The following is a 17,745-nucleotide window of genomic DNA, read 5'->3' as shown; positions in this document are numbered from 1 at the left end:
TTGACAGCTCCTGGATCACTTAAAACAGAGTTAAGTGCTGTCATTTAGGAAGTCTCTGTGGGAGGTCTCTTTATTTAGGGGGTCTGTAGGGGTGTCTTTATATTTAGGTGGTATTTGGGCTGGTCTCTTTATTTAGAAGGTCTCTAGGGAGCATTCTTTTTAGGTGGTCTCTGGGGTGGTCTCTTTATTTAAAGGTTTCTGGGGGTCATTTTATTTTGGCAGTCTCTTTATTTAGATGGTCTCGAGGTTCTATTTGTTTAGGGGTCTTTGCAGGGGTCTCTTTATTTAGTGGGTGTCTGTGGACGAGTTTCTTTATTCAGTGGGTCTCTGTGGAGGAGTTTCTCTATTTAGTGGGTCTTTGTGGGGGGGTCTCTTTATTTAGGGGATCTGTGGGAGCACTCGGTTTTTTTAGGAATCCCCGGGGGGGTCTCTTTATTTTGGGGATCTCTGTGGGGTGTCTCTTTATCTTTTGGGTCTGTGGAGGATCACTTTATTTAGGGAGTCTGTGGGGAATTCTCTTTAATTAGGGGGTCTATGGTGGGGGGGGCTGGTTCATGTGGCTTGGGCAGGTCTTGCGCTGTGGGTCAGAGTGTGGCCATCTGATGGACTTTGGGGGCAACTCCCTGAAAGAGTTACCCCCTAGGCCCACCGCAAGGTTCACAGCGACAAATGCACGTTTGTCAGGAGCAGGGCCAATTCTCACCTAGAGGACTGGAGAATCACGAGGGCCCAGAGAATATGGTGCCCGGCCTGTTAATAGGATGTAAATGGATCTTCATGACCCATTTGCATCCTCTCGCTGGTGCGGGTTTTGTATCTCGATCCCGACGCCAGCGGGGGACCAGAGCATCGGAAAGGGAGCCGATCCTGATTTTTTTCCCCGACGCTAGATTTTCTGTCACATCACGTATTCCTCCACTAGCGGAGCGAGGAAGAGAATCCTGCCCCCACAGCTATCTATGGGAAGGAGTTCCAGAGACTCAAAACCCTCTGAGAGAAGAAATCCTTCTCATCTCAGTCTTAAATTGACACCCCTTTGTTCTAAGTCTATGTCCTCTGGTCCTAGACTCTCCCAACATTTACCCTGTAAAGTCCCTTGTGAATCCGATATGTTTCAGTGAGATCACGTCTCATTCTTCTAAATTCCAATGAGATGCGTTCCAACCAGATGATAATCCCTCCATACCGGGGATCATCCTAGTGAACCTTCTAGAAGTTCCAGAATCACTACAATGCAGAAGGAGGCCATTTGGCCCATCAAGTCTGCATCGACCCTCTGAAAGAGCACCCTACCCAGCCCATGTCCACATCCTACCCAGGTAGCCCAGTAACCCCAACTAACCTTTTGGATACAAAGGGGCAATTTAACATGGCCAATCCACCTAACCTGCACATTTTTGGTCTGTGGGAGGAAACCGGAGCCCGGAGGAAACCCACGCAGTCACGGGGAGAACGTACAAACTCCACATAGACAGTGAATTAGGCTCCCTGGCACTGTGAGGCAGCAGTGCTAACCACTGTGCCTCTGAACCACCTTCAATTAAATAATATTGTTCCTTAAATAAGGGGACCAAACCTGCTCACTGTACTCCGATGTTTCCTCACCAGCACCTTGTACAGTTGCAGCAAGACTTCCCGACCCTTATATTCCAACGCCCTTGAAATAAGGGCCAACATTCCATTGGCCTTCCTGATTACCTGCTGTACCTGTGGGCTAGCTTTATGTGTTTCATGCACAAGTAGCCCCAAGTCACTTTGTGTTGCAGCTTTCTGCAGTTTTTCTCAATTTAAATATCACTGCGCTCTTTTGTTCTCCCTTTTGAAATGAACAACTTCACATTTTCCCATATTATACTCCATTTGCCAACTTTTTGCCCATTCACTTAACTGTTTGCATCCCTCTCGCAACTTGCCTTTCCACCTATTTTTGTATTGTCTGCAAATCTGACGACAGTACATTTGCTTTCTTCCTCCAAGTCATTAATATAATGTAAGTCGTTGAGTTGGTAAACAGGCTGAGTTGACTGATTCAATTAGTTTCATCCTGCATTCTCAAAACCTTTTGATAATAAAACCAGCTCAGTTGCAATTATTATGAATTTGCCACTTGTCGCAAGCTGGTGTGTATAGTATGAGAGTATCTGGTATAGCCAGTGTCATGATATGCAGACATGCACATAATGAGATACAGACAGGCAGCGAATGAACACAGAGAACAGGACCTAACCAATCAGCAGGCAGAACACTTGGGGGTGGTTTCCCACTATAAAAGGCACGAGGCACTCACACTCCGCCTCTTTCCACTAGGGACATCTACAGAGTGAGTCCGGTGTATATATCACATAACAGCATGTAGCTAAGAGTTAGTCTGGTTCAGTCAGACAGAGAGATCACACTTAGGTTAGCAGAGTCGAACTCACAGAGAACTGTGCTAACTATGTGACAGGTTCAATAAATCAAATTGAACTAACTTCAAGGTCTGGAGTCTATTTCAGTTATAGCTGCATCCAGTTGCAGCCCGTGTTATCTCAGTGTGCCTAACACGACAGCAAGGGCTAATGTGGGACTGGGAAACAGTACCACCCACAACATGCTGTGAAGAGACACATGACCTGAGACTAGGATCAGTTGTGGACTGGACAGAGACCTGGGTAGAAGCAAGCATGGAGTTGGCTCACAGTCTAGGTTATGCCCAGTATATATGTACATAGTTATGGGTTATCAATAAACACTTGATGATCAGCCATAAAAGACTCAGAATCTCTTCATGAGAGCTGCTGAAGGTGCAAGATTCAACATGATGGCAGGTGAAGGAAAAACCACAACCTCCAAGAAGGTGGAGCAGATATTCAAACACTGGAAAATTAAAGGAACAGCATTGTGTCCTGATCAAAAGCCCCTGAAGGGAAGAACAGAGGGAGATTACCTGAAGGAAGCTCCATTGCAGAATTGGAAGCAGAAACGCAGAACTGAGGAGTCTCAAGGTCCTCTGGAGGTTCATTGTGAATGCAGAGTCACAGTACCTAGCAGGAGTGAGCAAAGAAAACCAGCCCGAAGCCAGGACCAGCTTAAAAAGCTTCAATGCTGTTTAAAAAAAAGGTCAGAGCAGCCTGTTTCCAAAAGCATCCCAGCCAAATCAGGTTCAGAATCAGCACCAGATCACGGGGCGGCTGAGCTTCTTTTAACGAGAGCAAAAACTGAATTGGAAGGTTTGCAAACCTTAGCCAAAACTGGGAATCCACTGTAAAATCCTCCGATGTCGCAGGGAAGGCCCCAAATCATTCATTTAACAAATCGCTGCAAAAAAACAAAACCACAAAAAGGACAGAACCATTATCACCACAGGAGCCCACCAAAATGGGACGAGCACAGAATTTTTCTAAAAAAACATTGATTGCGGGGCCATTTACAAAGCAGCACAACATTTAAAGCTATACTCCCCTGAACTTCAAAGCAACCGTGGACAACAAATCAACATTGCCAGACCAATATAGACTGATCCAAACACAAAATTGGAGACTTTGGCGGAAAAAATTCTTAAGATACGTGATAGCTTCAGGATTATATATTTTTTAAACTGAATGAGTGAATACACTACTTTATTCAGTGGGTCCGTTAACCAATGCTATTTACTGCAAGGCACAGAATAAATGAATCTTCAGATAAATTTGATCAAGTTCTAAATTCATTCGATACATATTTTAATCGCAGTGGGAACAAAGGTTTAGAGAAATCAAAATTCAACAAACATGTAATAGGGGCTGGTTTAGCGCAGGGCTAAAGAGCTGGCTTTTAAAGCAGACCAAGACAGGCCAGCAGCACGGTTCAATTCCCGTACCAGCCTCCCCGAACAGGTGCCGGAATGTGGCGACTAGGGGCTTTTCACAGTAACTTCGTTTGAAGCCTACTTATGACAAACAATTTTCATTTAATTTCATTTTTCATGTCCAACAGCCTGGAGAATTGATTGACTCTTTTATAAGCATACAAACATACAAATTAGGAGCAAGAGGAAGCCCCTTGAGCCTGCTCTGCCATTCAATAAGATCATGGCTGATATAATTTTAGCCTGAACTTCACATTCCTGCCCACCCTCGATAACCTTTTGCCCCCCTAGCTTAGCAAGAATCTATCTACTTTGCCTTAAACTCTGTCTTACATGAGAGACCTCATGGGTGGGATTCTCCGTTTCTGAGACTAAGTGTTGACGCCGACACAGAATTTGTGGCTTTCTCGACAGCAACCTGGATTGATTCAGCATCTCTGGAGGGTCTAGCACCGGCACCACGTGGAACACAATCTAACCCAATGGAAAACGGTACGGGATTCGCCGGGTCCGTGATTGACACTCGGAAGGCTGACAAGCTGCAGTCGCAAATACACATTACAATCCCCACACGCACTCATCCCAGCCAACAATATGGCACTGGTTGTACTGGAGCGTGCCCATACAGCTGATGGGTCGGCTGGGGCCAGAGGGCACCTGGGGGGGTGGCCTTGGTGGGGGGGGGGGGGGACACCCAAAAGATTTGTGGTCCTAAGATCACAGTGGGTTGTTAGCAGTGTGCGAAGCTGCATGGATGCCTTGCCGGCTGCAGCAATGGTGTTCCGTGCCCATCCACCACCCCACAGCCCACCTCCTGGCCACCCCCCCCCCCCATCCCCCACCCCAGCCCTAGCAGAAGCCTCCCGGCCAGCGACACAACTGTCAGCTAACTATGGCAATGTTGGATACTTTCCATACCCCCTCTCTCTCCCTCAGCTGCCACAACGCCAATTTCACAATTTTTAAAAGCACAAGTGAACCTCGCCATCGGGAACTCGGCCCATCGGAGATGGAGTATCACGGCGGCCCCGGGGAATACCGGGTCAGGCCCGTTAATGATATGCAAACGGTGTTTATCGTACCTGCGTTCTGGTCCGCATTGACGCCGCTATTGAGGTGACGGATAATTGCAATTTGCCGTCAAATTGGCACACGCCACGATTTTAGCGTGGGAACCTATTCTCTGCCCAATCACATTTCGCGTCAGCGAACGGAGAATCCCGCCCAATATTTTTAGATAGTGACCCCGACCCTGGATTCTCCCACAAGAGGAAATACCCTTTCCACATCCGCCCTAACAAGTCCCCTCAAGATCTTATATGTTTCAAAAATAATTATACAGATTAAATGTATGCTGTGAGTACGGGGGCAGAACTGTTGTCAGTGACTGACGATGCCCTTTCAGACAAACTACAGTCCAAGGAAGATCTGACTCCAGAAAAGGCTGTCCAAATACTCAAACAGTCTGAAATCCCAGAAAACAGCACCAATCCATTTTACGTGGAGTGAGCAAGCCATGGTACAGAGAAACCCAAACTGTCCAGCTCGTGAAACGACTAAGGGGAAGAGAGACTCCTAGACAAATAGGCGATACCCAGAAAGACCACAAGAGGGAAGGTGAATGTTACAATCCCAGCTGATGTTAATAGTGTTCAAGGCAGATTGAACTTGGCTTGAGTTTTTTTTAAACCATGGAGGTCGGATACTAAACATATTCACAAGAGTCTGCCAGTGTACTTTTTACACAATAAATAAAATGCTTACTAAATAAGAAATTGAACAATATACAGCGAGACAAAAAGATCGGTAACATTTTGACACAAACACCAGAAAATGATTCAAACTCACACTATTCCTTTTATCCAGCAATCACCTTACAGACACAAAACCACAGTAAAGATTTACCACTAGCTCAACATCAAGGCTTCTTGCTTGGGCTGGCTCAGTTGCAAACTGTTTTCTTCCAGCAGATTTGTGGCATTCATTAAATGCATTTTCCTCAGCTGGTATTTGCCTCTGAGGCACACAAAACCCAGGGTGTGATTCTCCCAAAGGGGAACAAAGTCCCCTAGTGAGCGTGTTTAGTCGTGTGTTACCCGGTGCTTGCAGTGCCGGGAAACACATGGCTATTCAATCTGACTTGTGTTGAACAAGGGGCTTGAAAAGCAAACGTGCGGCCAAGGCCGCACATAGCCCCGTTTTATACAGTGGGGAGCTCCACTTGCTGGGACTCCCCTTTGTAGCGAGAGATCGGTGGCATCCCGATCTCCAAGGCCCATAAATAATCCCCAACCTCTGCCCAACCCGAACGGACTATGGGAGGGTGCACGACAGCTCCCTCCCCCCTGTTCCAACACCCGCACCCCCGGCCCGATCATTTGCACACAAAAATTGCAAACTTGGTTTCTTGGCAGTGCAAACCTGGCAACCTGCCGGTGCCTATGCCAGCTAGCAATACCACCCGGGCACCTTGACAGTGCCAGGCTGGCACCCAGGTAGCATTGCCAGGGTACGAGGCTGTCACTGCTGGTGCCGCCTGGGGAAGGACCCAAAGGGCATGCAGCTGGAGGCCTCTAATCCCCTGGGAGACCCCGATGAGTGTTGTTCCATCGGGTCCTTGTTTGATGGGACCAGTGCTGAATGTCACTCGCCCGAGGTCTCTGAGGCGAAGGAGTTGAATCCCAAAGCCTCAGGTACCTCGGGAACCTGCAGACTAGAGTGAGGCTTATTGCCTCACTCTAATATGCACATTTGCAGAAAAGTGATCCTGCCCATTGTGGCGGGATTCGCATCGCAACGTCTCGCGAGATTGCATTGGATCTCGCAAGGCATGGCGAGGCGGGTAGATCCCTGGAATGGGGTCTCCCGGCTTGCAGGGTTTCTTACCAGAGAGATTATAAACTTTGCCCCCACTCTGGTATGCACACACTGACTGAACTGCCCCTCTCTCTTTCCCTGTATCTCTGTGTGCCCCTACGCCTCTGTTGCCAGGCAACGGGACAGTTTTTTGTACTTGTTAAAAAATTCACTAAACTACAACCCCCAAGGGGCTGCATTTTTGAAACTTTTGACTCTGCTCTTTTAATCCGTCCTTTCTTCCTAATGCACATTTTTGTATTTGTCATTTCTTGGATTACATGGCTTGTGCTATGTCCCGAGAAGTGTTTGGTAAGTGTGTTTGCGAGAAACGAGACAAAATGTTGCAATCCTTGTTTGTTTGCGGCAGCTTGAGTGGGCTGGGGTGGGCTTGCCGTGGCACAGTTGCTGTTGTGCAAAATGTCACGTCAGCGCTGCTGCGTGCATCGGATGTTGGCTGCCAATGAAGGTGTTGCCCTTCCTGAAAATCACCTCACTGCAGTGCTCACTTCCAAGAGTTGTGAGGTTCTTTTATGGAGGCGTGGAGATGCATGAGGAGGTTCTTGTACTTGAGAGTGCATTTTCCCTGGTTGGGGCCCGCCTCCGCACTATCAGGTTCCTATTGCATGGCTTGTCGTCCACCCTGAAGGGGTCGGGAGAAGGAGATCGAGTGGGGTATGCCCCTGGCCCAGTCCCAAGCGAGTGGTGGTGGAAGAGTTCCTGAGTGAATTTGCGGATTGGCTTCCATGTTTCAGTGATCTCATTGATCTGGAGGCTGGGTGTATCAGATTCAATGGAGTACAACATATCCCGTCTTCAAGACCAGCAGTCGGTCTGGCCCACTGACCCCTGTATTGTCCTGTCCCTGATACTTGTCGTGAGGAGATGGAAGTGGGCGAACTGGTTCAGCCATCCCTCCAACTGGAGACAAGGCTGTAGACTATTTGGTGAGACAGAATGGCGGAAGTAATGATACCTCATGCTTCGATCGTCGGAATCCTTGGGAGAACCTGAAGAGTGCTCGTTGATCCTCCTTTCTCCTTGGCTTGTGTTTCCTTCATGCGGCTGGGAAGAAGTCTTTATCCTGAGGACTGCCCGGTATTATCCTGCACATTACTCCCTGTTGATCATGATGTTGTTTTCTTGAACTGTCTTTTTACCTACAGGGGAGTGTGGAATATCGCTGTGATGGCCTGTTCCTTACTTATCCAGATTTAGAAAATGGGTACAGTTAGAAATGCGTACAGTTTCACTCCTTATTGTAATTATGCCTCATAGTGTCTTATTACCCTTGTGATTGGAGAAAAGGGGCCACCTTCGTTATCATTCCCTGTCTCGTTTAAGAGGAAGTTGAGTGGAGCTGGAGGGGGGGAAAGCCCCTCCCCACCCACCACCACCACTTAGAGCTAATCCATTTCAGGTTTTGCTCTTTTTTCTTCAGATTTGAATTTAAACGCATCTGTTATTAGAGTGGGCTGGAGTGGGGTTGGTATCCATGACTTGAGATTGTAGATGAGAGTGGCCTTCGGTATACTTTATATGACAGTAGTCACCGTGAGTCAGTTGGGTGTCCCTACCCTGGAGTTTTATTTTCCTTTTTCATCTGGGGGAGCATTATGCTGCTCCTGGTTCGGGTCTGGCTTGGTGGAGTCGGTGGGGGGAGGAGGGCCAGCCCGCCTCCCAGGATACCCTACTGATGGGCGTCTTGACGGTTCTTCTGCTCCCGGACTGCGATTCCCCCCCCCCCCCCACCGGCTAGAGTTGAAGCGATTATCCTTATTCTTCTTGCGTGAGTGGGGGTGGCGCATTGCCCTGGGTGGGGTTGCAGACTCGGCAGGGTGTGGGTTTTGCGGTTGTGTGGAAAGTCATGGGGGACATAATTTCCTAAGTTTAATTTTTAGAAGCTGCTCGGTGAGGCCAGGCCCGGCCCAGCACCATGGCTGGTAGCCTGTTGTCCCCAAAGTAATAGTGGGTTTATATTGCAGTTTTTGGCTGTCTCAGGGAGAGATACTGGTTGAAGAAAAGCATTTAGTGAATGCTCAGATGTCCGCCAGAAGAAAGCCATTTGAACTGAGACACCCAAGCCTTGGTGTTGAGACAGTGGTAAATCTTCACTGGGGCTTTGTGTCTGTAAAAGTACTGCCGGGATAAAAGGAATAGCAGAGACTGAATCATTTTTTGGTGGTTGTATTGAAATCTTCCTAACCTTTTTTTTCTAATGTGATATAGTTCATTTCAATTGTTTAATGAACATGTTATTCTTTGCATTAAACGTACACTGGCAGATTTCTTGTGAATGTGTTCAGTAACTTACCTCCATGGTTTCTAAAAAAAGACAAAGGATGGAATTCTCCAGTCCCACTGAAGTCGACTGTTGTCATGGGTTCCCTATTGGCGGCGTGGGTGAAGAATGTAAATCGGCATCAACTTTGGCAGGGCCGAAGGTGGCACAGTGGTGCAGTGCTGCCTCACGGCGCTGAGGACCCGGGTTCAATCCCGGCCCCGGGTCACCGTCCATGTGGAGTTTGCACATTCTCCCCGTCTGCCTGTTTCTCATTCCCACAACCCAAAGGTGTGCAGTGTAGGTGAATTGGCCATGCTGAAATTGGAAAAGAAAATATTTTAGGGGTGTGAAGTTAAGGGTATCTGGCATACAAAGGGTTAATGTGACTCTCAGAAATAGCACAGCCCACAGTGTGATGTAACGAGATACATCGCTCACCCATGCCCTTTGGGCCTCCCTCAGTAAACCCAACTCTATCCCACACTGTAACTCTTCAACAGAAAAAGCTGTAGTCAGGTTTCCAACCCAGGGATTATCCTCTCCCTCAGTCAGGTGTAGAAAGTCATTGATAAAGTACAGCTTGTAGTCAGGTGACTATTGGAAGACTCACCTCCCACTAATTCCTCGAACACCTCTCTCCAATTTTGGTGACCCCGTTTGCACATTCTCCTTCAATGGCGTGAAATGAAACTGCCGTTGAGAAAATGAGTGGTGAAATCATTGGCCATAATAATCATGTGGGTGAGAAAAGGCTAGGTGATTGCCTTTTCCTCCTGAGATCTTCACCGCTTAATATAAAATCAGAAAGTGCTGGAAATATGGCAGGTCCATCAAGATGTGTGGCATGGCAACACAGTGGTTAGCACTGCAGCTTCACAGTACCAGGGTCCCAGGTTCGATTCCCGGCTTGGGTCAATGTCTGTGCGGAGTCTGCATGTTCTTCCCGTGTCTGCGTGGGTTTCCTCCGGGTGCTCCGGTTTCCTCCCAGAAATCCCGAAAGACATGCAGTTAGGTGAATTGGACATTCTGAATTCTCCCTCTGTGTACCCAAACAGGCGCCGGAACGTGGCGACTGGGGGATTTTCACAGTAACTTCAATGCAGTGTTCATGTAAGTCTACTTGTTACACTAATAATGATTATTATTTTTATTATCAGATGTGAAAGAGTTATTGTCATCCGTCGACTATTGGCGGTACTTAACATATTGGATCTTAGAAAGTCTACGTGGGACATGGGAACTTAGCTTTTCGATGCTGACAAATATATGATGTTTTGTTCCAGCACATTCTGGGATTGGGGGGTGGTGTTGGGGAGTTTCCCTTAAGCTGTATTCCTTTGTATCTTGCTAATCTTCCGCCTGTGTCCCTTGTGTTTGACTCTTTCGTCATTCCAAAAACCTATTTTACTGGGCACGCGTTGTCCAGCATGCAAAAGGGGCCATGACCTGAATTACATTCATCTTTCTTTGCAGGTAAACAATATCAACGTGGTAAAGGTTGGACACAAGCAGGTGGTCTCCATGATCCGACAGGGAGGGAATAACTTGCTGATGAAAGTGGTGACAGTCAGCCGAAAGCCAGAACTGGAGGACGGAATGAGGAAAAAAGGTCAGGAGATAGTTTATTATAATTGGAGAATACTGCCAGAGTTAATCCTTTCACTGATTGACTGATTGGCAGAGGTTCTGTTGATAATATTGGTTGCAGATATAAGGCGGAATTTACCGGCTGTTCACTCTGGTGGGATTTTCCGGTCCCGCCAATGGCTCATCCCTGCCTCGGGTTTCCCGGTGATGCATCCAACAGAAATTCCCGCTGACAACAGCAGGACCGGAATATCCCGCTGGCGGGCTGCCTCCGTCACCAGAAACAACGCGGCAGGTTGCGTAGAAAATCCCGCTAAATATCTCTAAGCGACTGATAATTATCTTTAAGTGACTGATAATTATGTGACGTGTGCATCCTGATTCATCAGAAGGGGAATTCTGGATGGCGCTGCTGTAGGGTACCAGATCCTCAAACCAGGTGTGGAGGTGCCCAGCTACTGTAACATGAGGAAATCTCCTCAGAGTCTAATTCCAAACACTGCTCCCATGACCATTCAGGTATCGAGTTTGTCCCTCTTACTCCTCCCCAGTGAATCAGAGAATCACCTCGGCTGCACCCCTTCATCTCAATCATTTTGGGAGTGGGTCAATAAGTCAGCAAATGGAAATTTGTTAAGGTCGATGGATTGAGTGTCCCACAGCAAGGGGCACAGAACTAGGCAACAGAAGAAGAAAGGAATAGCTTCAAAAGTGGAATCTTCGAGTGCATTGGTGGAGAAGAATATGGTGGAGGGGAATGTAGTGTCAGGGGCTACCCCTACCCCACTAACCATTGAAATCTTAGCTGTAGAATTGCAGAGACTGCGCCGAGAGGTCTTGGGAGACCAGGGGAAGGCGGACGAGGCAGCAATTTCCTTGATTCGAGGGGACCTGGCAAAGGTGGATAAAATGGTGAGGCAGCAGGGTGCGGAGCTGAAAGAGATGGGGGTTGCTCTGTCGAGGCGGAACAACTAGATTGCATCTCTGGAGGTGGAAGCGGAGGCGGCGAGGGTGGCAGCCAACACTAGTTTAAGGGCTAAGGTAGACGACCTGGAACATTGGTAAAGAAGACAGAACCACACAGTGGTTGGGTTGCCAGAGGTGTTGAAGGGCCCAAACCTGACATTGTTTATGGGGCAGTTGTTCAGGAAGATGGTGGGGGGTGGGGGGTGTGATGGCACACCCTGCCGAGCTGGAACAATGTTGGACTGGATGTGGCCAGGAGGAGTTCTGCTTTCAATAAGGCCGAGGCAGCACTTTAGTGTAACAAAGTTCGGTTTGGCGTGGTTTACCCCGCGCCCCTCCGCGTGGCCGATGAAAACAAGAACCTCTATTTTGTGACTCCAGAGGAAGCTGAGGCATTCGTCCAAAGAAATGGACTGGGGTTGAAATAAATGTAGTGTATTTGTACGGGTTGAGGGAAGTTTGTTTGAAGGTGGGGTGGGGGTTGTTTGGGTTTTCTGGCCATCTGTTTTTATTATCAATGGTCGAGGGGGTGTTGATGGGGCTATTTTGTAACTTTACATGTTGAATTGTATTATGGGGTTAGTGGGATGGGTGTTGCTTATGGTTCATGTTACTCTCTTTTGGTATTAGTAAGGTTGAATTTGGTGGGGGTTGGTTTGGTGTTTCGGGATTTTGGGGTTATCAATGGTTCTCTGTGTGGGGGCAACCCCACTAGCTAAAATAGTTGGTCAATGGGAGTGAAGGGATGGGGTTATCTGTGATTCACACAGTGGGGGGTTTATTAGGTATGAGCCTAGGGGTAAAGGTTATTGGGTGGTTGAGATTTGGTGGGGGGGGGGGGGGGGGGGGTTATATGGGCACCTGGTTCAGGTTTGCTTGTTTGTGTCTGGAGTTGATGGGTGGTGGGAAGGGGGTGGAGTGGGCTTGTCTTCTGACGGTGGCTGGGGACTTTGCTTTGTCCTGTTGTGTTGGGGGATCTGGCGGCCATCTTGGGTGGGACTGATGTCAGCCCTTCTTGGAGGGTTACTGGTTTGCCTCACGAGGCGGGAATGGCTGACTTCGGTAGGGGCGGGGTAGATGACCCTCCCATCTGGCTGGTCACATGGAATGTGAGGGGGTTGAGTGGTCCAGTAAAGAGGTCTAGGTTGTTTGCGTAACTTAAGACTTTGAAAGCCGATGTGGTGCTGTTGCAGGAAGACCCATTTGTGAGTTAGAGATCAGATAAAGATATGGAAGGGTTGGGTGGGGCAAGTGTTTCATTCAGGGTTTGATAGTAGGGCCCGGGGATCAGCAATCGTGATTAATAAGAGTAGTCTTTTCAGCGGTGAAGGTTTTGGCGGATCTGAATGGGAGGTACGTGGTGGTTAGTGGGTTGTTAGCGGGTGCACTGGTGGTGCTGGTCAATGTTTATGCCCCAAATTGGGACAATGCAGCTTTTATTAATAAGCTGTTGTCTTTGATCCCGGATTTGGATTTGCACCAGTTAATCATAGAAGGGGATTTTAACTGCGTATTGCATCCTCAACGAGATAAGTCAAGGCCTAAGGCATTGAAACCTTCTGGGTTGGCAAAGGCACTGTTTGCCTTCATGGAGCAGGTGGGGGAGCAGACTCTTGGAGATTTCTACACCCAGGGGAGAAAGATTTTTCGTTCTTCTCTCAGATTCACCAGGTGAATTCCAGGATTGATATCTTTGTGGTAGGTAGATCCCTGCTGCCGGGGGTGGTGGGGGCGGGGTACTCAGTGATAGTGATTTCTGACCACGCTCCGCATTATGTGGATGTGGCGGATGGCTCGGGCCCTGCTCAACGCCCCTCGTGGATGTTTGATACATCGCTGCTGGCGAATAAGGGCTTCTGCGAGAGGGTTTCCTCTGCCATTGAGGAGTATCTGAGATTTAATAGAAGTGAGGAGATTTCTCCTTTCACGTAGCGAAGGTGGTCGCGAGAGGGTAGATCGTCTCTTTTAAGGCGCACAAAGAGAAGAGTGAAAGGGGAGAGAGTTGAGGTTGGTGGATGCCATCTTGGAGGTGGACCATCAATATTCGGCCAATCAGACACCGGAGTTATTGGATAGTAGGAAGAAGCTACAGTTGGAGTTTGGGCTGCTGTCAGCGGGTAGGGTAGTGTGCCTGCTGCGGCATTCGAGGGGGACTTTTTATGAGCATGGGGAAAAGGCTAGTTGCTTATTGGCGCACCAGTTGAGCTGACAGATGGCCTCTCGGGAAATTAAGCAGGTTAGGGGGGTTGAAAAGTCTCTGCCCCAGCCAGGGTTAATAAGGTATCTGAGGCGTTTACAAGTCAGAAGGATTCTCAATGTTAGAGCTTTTGGGCGGTTTATCTATTCCGGTGGGGGAACAGGAGAAAAGGGAGGGACTGGAGGCCCTCTTACTTTGGAGCAGGTTATGGAGGGTATGGGTTTGATGCAGTCGAGAAGACCGGGTCGAGCGGGTTCCCTATTGAATTTTATAAGAAGTTTGCCGGGTTGCTGGCCCCATTGCTGCTTGAGGTGTTTGAGGATTCTATGGTTCCAGGGACGTTGCCAACCACATTGGCGCACGTGTCGATTCTTTGATCTTAAAGAAGGGTAAAGATCCAATGAACTATGGGTCGTACCGTCCTATTTCATTATTGAATGCGGATGCAAAGTTGTTGGTCAAGGTCTTGGCTGTATGCATGGGACCCTGCCTCCCAGGGGTCATATCGGTGGAGCAGACAGGGTTTGTTAAGGGAAGACAGTGGTCGGCCAATGTTCGGAGGTTGCTTAATGTTGTTTTGTCCCCTTCTCTAGCCCCTGAGTCGGAAGTGATTATCTCACTAGATGTGGAAAAGACTTGATAAGATGGCCTATTTGTTTGAGATCTTGGGGAGGTTAGGGTTTGGGTCTAGATTTATATCAAGGATCCAGCTCCTACATAAGGCCCCACTGCGAGCGTCCATAGAAACGTTTTAAATGTGAAATACTTCCAATTTAGTAGAGGTATGAGACAAGGATCTCCACTCTCCCCGCTATTGTTTGCCTTGGCAATTGAACCTCTGACCATAGCATTGAGGTCATCCACGAAGTGAAGGGGGAATAGGGAGGGGGGAGAGAGCCCAAGGAGTCATTGTATGTGGCCGATCTGTCACTGTATGTGGCAGACCCTCTCTCCAGAGCAGAGGAGATAATGAAGTTACTTGAGAGGTTTGGCTGCTTCTCGGGGCATAAATTGAACTTGGGTAAAAGCAAATGCTTTCTGGTGAATCTTCCGGGGACGGGAGCCAACCTGGCAAAGTTGTCTTTTCCCTTGGCCAGGTCCAGCTTTCGTCATCTGAGAGTCCGGGTGGCCCATGATTGGGCCTTGCTACAGAAGTTAAATTTTGGGGGTCTGGCTAAAGCAGTGAAGGCTGACCTAAAGAAGTGGGATGGCCTCCCGCTGACTTTGGCGGTGAAGGTTCAGTCGGTCAAAATGAATATCCTCCCAAGATTCTATTTTCGTTTCAGTGCCTTCCAGGTTTCCTTCCGAAATCTTTCTTCTCGGGCGGCAATAAGATAATCTCATCTTTTATTTGGGTGGGCAGGGCCCCTTGGATCTGTAAGGGGTTTTTACAAAGAGATAGGCAGTCAGGGGGTCTTGTACTACCAAACCTGTTATACTACTATTGGGCAGTGAATATTGAAAAGGTGCGGAGATGGTATGGGGGACAGAGTGCATGTGGATGGAGAGGAATGGTTGTAAAGGCACCAGTTTGAGAGCATTGGTCACGGTCCCCCTTCCGTTTTCCCCAACGAAATGGGACTGCCAACCTAGTGATGATGGCTACCTTGAGAATATGCGGACAGTTTAGATGGCATTTTAATCTGGGTGCTAGATCGGTGTTGGCCCCAATTTGTGAAAACCATTGTTTTGTGCCTGCGGTTTTGGACTCGATCTTTGGGGTTGATTTGGAACCATATCCTTTGGTGGCTATTTTTGGGATCTCAGACGTACTGGAGTTGCAGACAAGGCAAAGGCGGACGTTCTTAGCCTTTGCTTCCTTAAAAAGCCCAAAGGCGAGTTCTTTTTGGTTGGATGTCTTTGGCCCTGTCCAGTTCCGCAGCCGGTTAAGTGACCTGGTGGAGTTTTTGTATTTGGTAAAAATGAAGTATGTAATGAGAGGGCCGGCTGAAAGGTTCTACCTGAGGTGGAAGCCGTTTATTTCCTATTTCAGGGAGTTGGTCACCATCAGGCTTTTGGGGAGAGGAGATGCATAGGGGATTGGTTGTTGTTTCTTTTGGGTTATGGGGGGGTGGTGTGTGGAAGAGTTGAAATATTGAAAACTATTGTACGTATATGGATGTAAAGGTGTTATATTGAAAAATTTGTTGATAAGCATACATTATTTTAAAATCTTGGCAGCCCTCCATCTCATAAGACGATGGTTCTTGTTAAGCCATGCATGATGAGGCTCAGAAGCCCCATTCTGGTTTGGCAATCACTGTCAGATTTGAAGACTGTGAAGATGCAGGATTCACTGGTCTCTGGGTTCACTTCTTGGCTAACTGAGCTTTCCTTTCTGCCTCGTTTATTCCAATACCCTTGCAGACATTCAGCCTCCCGAGGTCACGGCAGTCACCAGATGTCTCCCAGTTGCCCGTGTCAATGTTTGCCATCTTCATATCTCGCTTGCAGGTATCTTTGTAGCGGAGGTATAGATGTTCAGCAGGTTGTGACCCAATGGCCAGTTCATCGTTCAGAATGTATTTGAATATATATCCATAATCCATCCGATGAATGTGTCTGCTGGCACAGAGGCTGTTGACTTAATAATGGGTGTACCTGATGGATTAGTATAGTCCAGGACTTCTGAGTTGGTGACCTTGTGCTACCAAGAAATTCTGAGGTTACATTTGAATACCTCACTATCTGGCAGCCATTGTGCTAGCTTAAACCCTCTCCGCAATGAGTTTGGTAACAAGTTGAAGCCCCCACCCCACCTCCCTTCCCCTCCTCTCCTTCCCTTCTCCTTTCCACACCCTTCTCTCCCTTTCTTCTCTCTCCTTCCCTCTATTCTTCTCCTTGACACCCTTATCTCCACCCTCCACTGTTTTTCCATCCTTCCCCTCCCCTGTTTCCTTTACCCCCCCCCATCACACCCTCTCTTAACCTTTCTCCCCTCCCCTCCATCAATTAGTTGAATGATTTTGAAGCCCCTCCTCAGTTAGTTGATGAATGATTTGATGCTTCCTTTCCTCAATCAGCGAGCAAGTGAATGGACCACACTGTCCCCATCCCCTGCTCTGGTCCTCAAGTCCAGTTTTAGTCCAAAATTGATAAAACAGGTGAGATTTACGAAATTGTCCTTGTGTCTTTTCCAAGCTAATAATTTAAATGCTGGGATTCTCTGAGAGAGAAGAGGCAAGAATGTCTGCTATTTGGTCCAATCACAACCTGAGAGGGTATTTCTCAAACTGAGAGCATATGGCACAGTGAAAGGGCTAAACCTTTTGCATGCAAAGTTCCTCTCACTGAGCACATTTTATGAAACTCACTTGCAGAAAGGACCATCCATAATTGCGCGCCCATGCACTCCCGGGGTGACCCAACTGCTTATTGAGTGAGTAGCTTAGCTAAACAGACAAGGAAGGCCCCAGGTTCCAGGCGCTGGTAGGTACAGAGTTCGATGATGTCAACAGGGGATGGTGCTTGTTCTCAACTATCATTTGCACCTTGGGCTCGAAGAGAAAATATTGACTCCTGAACAAGGATTCCAATTGTTAGTGTGCATGTGTGAACATCAGGTAAGGAATGAATCACGGTCAACTGATGCCTATTGCAGCTGAACAGCCTGCCAAAAATCAATGTTTGATTCACACACGAAGAATGGTCACTTGGGCGAGGTATCAACGTCATAGACCAGCACAGAATCAATGCCTTCAAACAAGAAGGATAAATGGGGATAAAAATTGAGGGAATAAGGAGAGATGCCACCTGAGCTGTATGTGAAATGTTTTGATGTTTGTCTGAGAGTGCAACTCGCCACGGATACACACTCAAGCAAATTATTGTTCAATGTGTATTCATCTATTTGGCAAAGCTTGGTTAAGTTTAAGGAACATGGCCTGATAAGGCAACATATAACATTGAAATGTCTTTTTGTAGTTCTCATGTTGTAGTTGTGCCTTAGCAATGAACTGGGTTGTAGTTTGATTTTGTGGGATCCAGGTTGAAATTCTGTTCCAACTGAGGAGATGAAGGTCTCTTTGT

At 47.7% G+C, this 17,745-nt stretch overlaps 1 protein-coding gene across 5 annotated transcripts in view; it reads left to right on the top strand.

The window, feature by feature from the left end:
- Nucleotides 1-17,745, top strand: part of LOC140387908 (SH3 and multiple ankyrin repeat domains protein 3-like) — a 1,536,301-nt gene that overhangs the window by 1,367,387 nt on the left and 151,169 nt on the right. For all 5 annotated transcript variants that reach the window (XM_072471211.1, XM_072471213.1, XM_072471209.1 and 2 more), the window contains exon 19: nt 10,440-10,575. In XM_072471211.1, the coding sequence (XP_072327312.1) occupies nt 10,440-10,575 (136 nt within the window). The remainder of the gene's footprint in view (nt 1-10,439; nt 10,576-17,745) is intronic.

The sequence above is a fragment of the Scyliorhinus torazame genome, chromosome 13 (genome assembly GCF_047496885.1).
Source record: "Scyliorhinus torazame isolate Kashiwa2021f chromosome 13, sScyTor2.1, whole genome shotgun sequence".
In the NCBI taxonomy this organism is placed as follows: Eukaryota; Metazoa; Chordata; class Chondrichthyes; order Carcharhiniformes; family Scyliorhinidae; genus Scyliorhinus; species Scyliorhinus torazame.
The sequence above is the reverse complement of the archived record's forward strand: the minus strand, read 5'-3'. Positions and strand labels throughout refer to the sequence as shown.